General features: G+C 38.6%; 1 protein-coding gene across 1 annotated transcript; it reads left to right on the forward strand.

Annotated features, from left to right (window-relative positions):
* The first annotated feature begins 1,774 nt into the window (after positions 1–1,774).
* Positions 1,775–5,341, forward strand: LOC109214978 (gibberellin 20 oxidase 3-like). The gene is made up of 2 exons (XM_019378959.1): positions 1,775–1,969; positions 5,108–5,341. Exons 1-2 carry the CDS (start codon positions 1,775–1,777, stop codon positions 5,339–5,341), a joined length of 429 nt encoding a protein of 142 aa, XP_019234504.1.
* The last annotated feature ends 2,767 nt before the right edge of the window (positions 5,342–8,108 follow it).

An 8,108-nucleotide genomic window follows, 5' to 3' on the forward strand; every position in this document is an offset into this window, starting at 1 on the left:
ATATATATATATATATATATATATATATATATATATATATATATATATATATATATATATATATATATATATAACAACAAGAACAACAATGATCCAGTAAAATCTCATTAGTGGGTTCTGGGAAGGGTAGTGTGTACGCAGACCTTACCCCTACCCCGATGGAGTAGAGAGGCTGTTTCCGAAAGACCCTCAGCTCAAGAAGACGAAAAGAGACAATGTTAGTACCACCAATAGATACCATAGAAAAAATAACATCATGAAAATGAAAGTACATGCAAAGCAAAAGCGATAGACAGTACATAGACCCGGCATCATGGAAAACAAAAGAGTAGTAAGACACAACATTGGCACTAGCTGACATCAACAAATTAAAAACCCTACCAGACTAGCCTCACAAAGGTACGAAGTAAGAGAAGACTCAACTACCTCCTAACCTACAACCCTAATACTCGACCTCCACAACTTCCTATATATATATATTTGGACCACAAGTTTATAGCAGCTAGCAGTGGGGTGTTTCTTCTTATGCATTTCTCAGTGAACACCTTTCAGCAACAAACAAACATACCTAAAGAATTCATTTACCCAAAGGAAGACCAAATACAAGCAGAAGAAGAGCTAACTGAGGCAGTAATAGATTTAGGGGGTTTCTTTATAGGTAATAATTCAGTGGCAACACAACATGTGGCCATGCTCGTTAAAGCAGCTTGCTTGAACCATGGATTTTTTCAAGTTATAAACCATGGAGTTGATTCTCAACTAATTAATATGGCTCATTCTCATGTCAATGCTTTCTTTAAGCTTCCATTAGGAGTAAAATTAAAGGCTCGGAAAGAACGTGGAAGTTTGTGGGGTTATTCAAGTGCCCATGCAGAGAGATTTTGTTCAAAGTTGCCTTGGAAGGAAACTTTGTCCTTCAATTTTCACGAAAACAATAATCAGAGTAGTATCGTTGTTTTTTTTTTTTTTTTTGGGTTGAAAAGTATCGTTGTTGATTTCTTTGAATCTGCCTATGGAAAAGAATTTGAAGAAATGGGGTATGTTTTCTCTTATGTCTTTGGTGATGCATATACAGTATGTATACTTGATAATATATCAAATAATTATAATTTATGTCATTAAAGATATAATTGACAAAGATTAGAAAAAACCTTCTGATTGGTATGATAAATTGAAGAAGCAAAAACTCATCGACTTAATTTATAAAAATTGTCAGTGAAAGGAATTTTTATACTCCCTCCAATCCACAATAAGTGACTTTTTTGTCTTTGGCACACCCCTTAATAAAATACAAACTCCTAGAAAATAAATAAGTATTTTGACTAAATTACCCTTAATTAAATTTTATATATTGTTAACTTGACACATTAAGATATGTAAATAGGGGCAAATTTGAAAAACTATAGTTAATATTCTTGATTATGTAAACAGGACACTTATTTTGGATCAAAATAGAAAGGACAAAATATCACATAATACCGCAGAAAGTAATTTCAAGTATTTTACTGTTGCCTTATTCTTTTAGGTTATTGAGCCCATTATGAATGGTTTTACTTGTACTTTTCCTGTAGATGAACTGATTTTTAATTAAATTTTCAGCTTAAATCCAATAAAGTTAAAGATACTATATATTATTTTTACAGATTGGTGTTTGAGAGATACTGCGAGGCAATGAAGAGGGTAGGACTTGTAATAATGGAGATATTAGGAATGAGCCTAGCTAGGGGTAGAAAAATCGTACTACAAAGAGTTTTTCAGAGATACAAGTTCCATAATGAGATGTAATTATTATCCAACTTGTCAAGACCCTGATATAGCCCTTGGACCTGCACCTCACTCTGTTCCCAACTCTTTGACAATACTTCGTCAAGATCAAGTTGGAGGCTTGGAGGTTTTTGTGGATAGCAAGTGCAAGTCGGTGCGACCTAGGCCTGATGCACTTGTCATCAACATCGGAGACACATTTACGGTTAGTCCAATATATATTTTACTGAGTTTACATTTTATGCATTGATGTTCGTAGCAAGTGAAAGTCAGTGCGACCTAGGCCTGATGAACTTGCTATTTTGACATGTTTGCGATGAGTCTGATATTGTTAGAAACTGTGAGTCCACCAGACTGTATAGAGAACCGGGTTCTCTATATGTTTCCTCTGAAAATACTGATGAACCAAACTGTATAGCGATCTGGTCCTATATCAATTTGGTACACTGCTAAGTTTGTGTGAAACCACCAAATAGTAGAGTACCTGGTCCTTTATCGGGTTCTGCTTTGAATGCTAGTAAAGCTGAATGTAAATAAGGCAGAGGTTTTTTACGTGGAAAAATTCCACACAAGGGGATCAAAAAATCACGACCTACACCTGTAGGCTTTTAACTTCACTAACTTGCAATCTCCCTATTACAAGCCACTTTACAATAACCCTATTGCAAAGACTTCAACTAACTTGTGATGCTCTCATCACAAGCCGCTCTATAACTATCCTGGTTACAAAGAATTTGACTAACTTGTGGTATTTCCACCACAAGCCACTTTGTCACACTACGCTTACAAAGGCTATGGCTAACTTGTGATGTTTCCACCACAAGCCACTTTGTCACACTACGGTTACAAAGGCTTTTGCTTATGACTCAACCTAGCCACAACATAAACTCGGGGAGTTTACGAATTTACAAAGGATTCCTAGTCGAAGCTTCTAAGAAAGCCGGATAGGAGTTACAATGAAGAACACATAACAAAGACTCAACAACCCTAAGGACTTAAGATATCATCAATCTTGGATCAGGTCCTTGAGGTTGCAACAACTTTGTTCTTGAGAGAGGTTCTTGAGCACTTGAGAGAATTTTCGTTTTTGTATTTGCAAGTGTTGAACCTGAATCTTATGCCTTGCATAAGGTTTATACTACACAAGACATCCTTAGTGATGTCCAATCTCAATAGGAAGTGACTACTGCACTGTCTGCTGAACTGTTGCAGGCAGTCACTTTCTGCAATTGCTTTCCAGCTGTAGTTGACTTGTACTTCTGTCAGAGAACCCTAAAGGACCAGGTCCCTGTTGTGTTCCTCTTTGTACAGTTGCGGACAGTCACTCAGTTGCGTTCCAGCTGTATAGTTGACTTGTACTTCTGTCAGAGAACCCTAAGGGACCAGGTCCCTGTTGTGTTCCTCTTTGTATAGTTGCGGACAATCACTCTCTTCAATTGTGTTCCAGCTGTATAGTTGACTTGTACTTTTGTAAAAAGAGCGCCAAGGGATCAGGTTCCTGATCTGGTACTTGTGCACACTTCCCAGATTGTCTTGAGTTGAGTAACTTGAATGATGTTTTGTATAAACTCATTGTACTTTAGTTGATCAGAGAATGAGTGGGCGCTGGGAACAGTGCAGTGCGGCAGAATCTTCATTTCCAGATGTGTCCAATTGACTTTGTACTACCGTGAGGAACCCACAAGAGTATCAGGTCCTTGTCTGGGTTCCTACCTCCTGAAGCTGTAGCAAGTTCACATTTGGCTGGAATCCGTTAGATGCAGTGTAATCCAAGTGAGTCAGGTTCCCTATCTGGTTCTTGACATTAAGTTTGTTAGATCATCAAAACACAAGGCAAAGATATTGAAAACCTATCAATTTCCCCCTTTTTGATGATGACAAACTTAGCATTGAAAATGAGGAGTTAGAGTTCAGAGAACCAGATCGAATAACAGGAGACCACAAGTTCCCCCTGAATTTATGCCCTTACTTACACATGTTTCCCCATATATTCCCCCTGACTCTTTTATCTGGTTCCATATAGAAAGTTTGTTAGATCATCAAAACATAGATTAAAAGACCTTAAACCCATCAATTCCCCCCTTTTTGATGATGACAAACTTTTAACATTGATGACTATGTGGCTTAACCAGATAAGGTACCAGCAACTACATATGTTCCCCCTAACTCTATTCTTCCTCCTGACATATGTCTGCATATGTTCCCCCTGACTCTATTCTTCCCCTTTTTGGCATCAACAAAAAGACACAGTCACACAAAAAGGCATAAAGAAGTCCAACAAAGCTAACTCATGCCACATATTTGCACACAATCGTGATAGAAAAGAGAAGCAAAAGGGAAAACAAGCATTGTACAAGCAAAAGAAGAGCTGTTTTATTGATAAGAAATTTGACTGTTTCAACAGGAGCAGCATGTTGAAATCCAACATGCCATCACAAAAAGACAAACAAAAAGAAAAACAACAGCCACAAAATCATCATAGGGAGTCTCAGGGACCCTAGGCAGTGCTCACACTGGAGGTTGTAGGAACCTAGATAACTAAGAGTTGAAATTTGAAAACCAATACATAGGGGGGTAGGGGGGTAGTTTTAGAAAATAGTTTGATTTTTAGGAGCAAACAAATTCAAATTACAAGACTGCAAACAGAATTTCACCTAGAACAAACAGAATCCCTATTTAGTAAATAGTTCAAATAGATTGGTATTGATTCAGACATGGACACTGTACTAGAATTCAAGCAATCACAAAAGAGCCAGGATACTTGAACTAATAGACAGAGTTGGCAACATATACATGTTTGCCGAACAGGAAATATACAACAGATTATACAGGATTTAATATTACTAGAGAAACCTAATTAATCTTGTCACTTGGTGAAATCATATGGGTATATAGCAAATAGAATCACGCTGAAATCTCAAAATAATAAGCACATAGGATTGAATAGGGTAACAGAGACTAAAGCATGCCAGTTGAGAAAGCAGTAACAGAAAAACACGCTGAGGTCGAAATAAACTATAAGACAGAATAAGATAACAGGAACTGAAACATGCCAGTTGAGAAAGGAGTAAACATGAATCATAGATCACACAGAAACATGCTGAAGTTTGAAATAAACTAACCACGTAAGCACAGGGAACATAATAGGATAACAAGAGTTAACACATACCAGTTAGGAAGAAAGTAAACAGGAATGTAATGGCATTTTGGATCCAAAGAGTTTATCCTTGGCTTCCAGCCGACTAAACAGTGCAGAAATCAGAGTATTCGCACAAAGAGAGAACTTAAATTCTTTGAGGAAAAGCAAAGAGATTTTGAGTTGTAAATGAATAAATTGTGAGAGTGTGTAAGNCGATTCAGGAACAGAGGAGAAGTAGGGTTTGCAACACATGGAAGTGAGAGTGGAGATGAGGTGACTGGAGATAAGGAGGAAACTGGTATGGGTACAGTAGTATCAGGGATAGTGAAGAAGTGGGTTTCCGGTGATGGTGTTAAGGGATGTGGGAGTGATGTTGATGGCAAGAGAAAAAGACGATTATTTGTTGGCCATGGTGAGAGAAGTGGTAGAGAGTTCTGAAGGAAAAATCAAAGTGATGCAAAGGGAGATAATGGTTTAGAACTGCTGGTCTGAAAAGTCGGATGATGTGGCAGTTTAATTAATTTTGCTATTCTTTTTCTTTGAACAAGCATGCGAAAAACACATTACTACTAACCTATGGTATAGGAACCAGGTTCCTGACCTGTTTTTGTAACATGGTTTTTGCAGCTCTCCTCCGAAGTTCAACATTGTACCTTTAGCTTCNTTCCTTCCCCGTTCTTCAAGACAATGTATTGTCAATATTCCTCTTGTGAAGCCATTTTCCACGAGAACTAGGATAGTCTCTCGTACCATGATCTAGGGGCATGACTTCAATCTGTACAGTGCCTTATCCAATTTGAATACATGTTCAGGATGTACATGACGTTCAAAAGCCTGGAGGTAGCTTGATATAGACTTCTTCTTTGAGAAAACCATTCAGGAAGGCACTATTCACATCCATTTGGAATAAGGTGAATTCCTTATGTGAAGCAAAGGCAATGTGGATCCTAATAGCTTCCATGCGAGCTGCTGGGCCAAAAGTCTCATCAGAATCGATCCCTTCCTCCTAATTGAATCCTTGGACAGCAAGCCTTGTTTTGTTCGTTGTAGCATTTCCATGTTCATCCAGCTCATTCCTGAATACCCACCTGGTTCCTATGATGGTTCTGTCTGAGGGTCTAGGTACTAGGTGCCATACCTTGTTTCTTTCAAATTGATGCAGTTCCTCTTGCATTTTAGTGCTCCAGTCTGCATCCTACAAGGCTTCCTTGATATTTTGGGTTTTATTTGGGATAGAAATGCTGAGAAGGCTAGGGAATTTCTGGTTTTTGATCTTGTCTGAACTCTAGAATCAAAGGGGTGATTATATTATCAAGTGAATGAGAGCTTTTGTGTTTCCAATTTGGGACTGAAGTTTGATTGGTAGAGAAACTGGGTAAGTTAAATGGATTTCCCTGCACTCCTTGTTCTGTTACTTGGAGAGTGCCTTGCACTGCATCTCCAACTCTTTCTTCACCTTCAGGGGTAGTAATGGAAGTACTAGGTTCCTCTTGAGAAGTAGAAGAGGATGTTGCATTGTCTCTCACCTGTCTCCTTCATCTTACTCATCAAATCAGCCTTCCCATTTGAAACTCCAGATATTTCCCAGCTACCAAAAGTTGTTCATTATCTTAATCATCACTGTTCCTCCTAATTAGAGGAGGATGTCTCATTGAATAGCACATGAACACTTCTTTCCACATAGTGTGCCATTTTGTTGTAGACTTTGTGGGCTTCGCTTTGAGGGGAGTATCCAAGAAAGATTCCTTCATCGCCTTTTGCATCAAACTTCCCAAGCTGGTCCTTCCCGTTGTTGAGAACATAGCATTTTCATCCAAAGGTTCTCAGATGAGTTATCTTTGGTTTTCTTCCATTGAGCAACTCATAGGGATTTTTGTTCAGGAGAGGTCTGATCATGCACCTCTTTTCACTCCTGCTCAGTATTCCCATAGGAATTGCATGCTCCGTGTTCTTTGAGCTTTGAATTTGACAGACCATGGACCGGGTCTTTCTTCATCAATATATCCAGAAGTGAGAAACTTGTATCCCCCCAATCCTTTATGCCATGTCTTCGAATCATTATCAATTGCATTCAAGTAGCTCATATCACCAGCTTAGACCCGAACTTCTACCTTTTTTTCTTCCCCATACCTAGAATGTACCCCTTCTTTCCATTTTCCAAGGGTACATCCCTTCCTTGCAGGGCATTCAGTGAGAGAAAATCCATGGTATTTCCAGTCATGTGCTTTGAGCATCTGCTGTCCATGATCCATTGCAGTCCGCTTCCTCCCATCGTTCCCTGCACATCTAAATTTTGGGTTAGATTTAGGAACCCAAACTAGTTTGGGTCCCTTGTTATGATAGAAGGGATGGATAAGGGCTTTTCTAGTCCATGCAGGCAACATTGGTTTCTTGCGAGCGGTACCTGGTCCCCTGTTAGTAGTCACTTTGTCAGTAAGCACTTTGTTTTTCTGAACACATTGAGCCCTGGCCTGGCAATTTTCTTTGAAGTGCCCATTGTTCCCACAGTGGTTACACATCCAGTTATCAGGAACTGTGACGTACTTACTGTGAGGGTTGTAAGGAGTTTTCTCCTTTTGGAACCCGATTTCCTGCGTGTTTCCACTATTGTTGAAGTACATGGCAGTGACAGCATCTGAGGAACAGGTCCACTTGAGAGATTTCTCAAGATCACTTTTTACTCTTTTCAATTCAGCTTGAAGCTGCCTATTTTTCTCGAGTTCACCACATATCCTAGTTCTAGTAGCTTTCAACTCATTTTCAAGCCTAATATGTTCCTTACAGGCTATCTCCTTTCCTTTTCCAGAATTTTCAGGTTTTAACTCAGTCCAAGGTATCACTATTGTTTCCTTTAGGTTTGTAGTTTCTGCCAAAAGATCATTTTTTCTTTTCTGAAAATTTCAATGGTTTTCTTATTGTCAGTAACTATAGCCACTAAGTCGTCTCTAGTTTGTTCAGATTCTGCTAATTCTAAGATCAAAGAATCCCTATAATCCACAAGACTATGAAAGGCATTGATTAATACATTAGCTAAAGACATGAGTTTTCTTGGAGAATAGGATTTCAGATTTCTCTGAACATCCCTGAAATTTACTTCTTTGTTGTGATCGTCTTCATCATCATTGGATTGAGCCATTAAAGCAAAAGTTGAGTCATATTCATTTTCCTCGCCTTCACTTGCCTTCATGGAGCTATCACCAGCATC

Source organism: Nicotiana attenuata, unplaced genomic scaffold (genome assembly GCF_001879085.1).
Source record: "Nicotiana attenuata strain UT unplaced genomic scaffold, NIATTr2, whole genome shotgun sequence".
Taxonomy (NCBI): Eukaryota; Viridiplantae; Streptophyta; class Magnoliopsida; order Solanales; family Solanaceae; genus Nicotiana; species Nicotiana attenuata.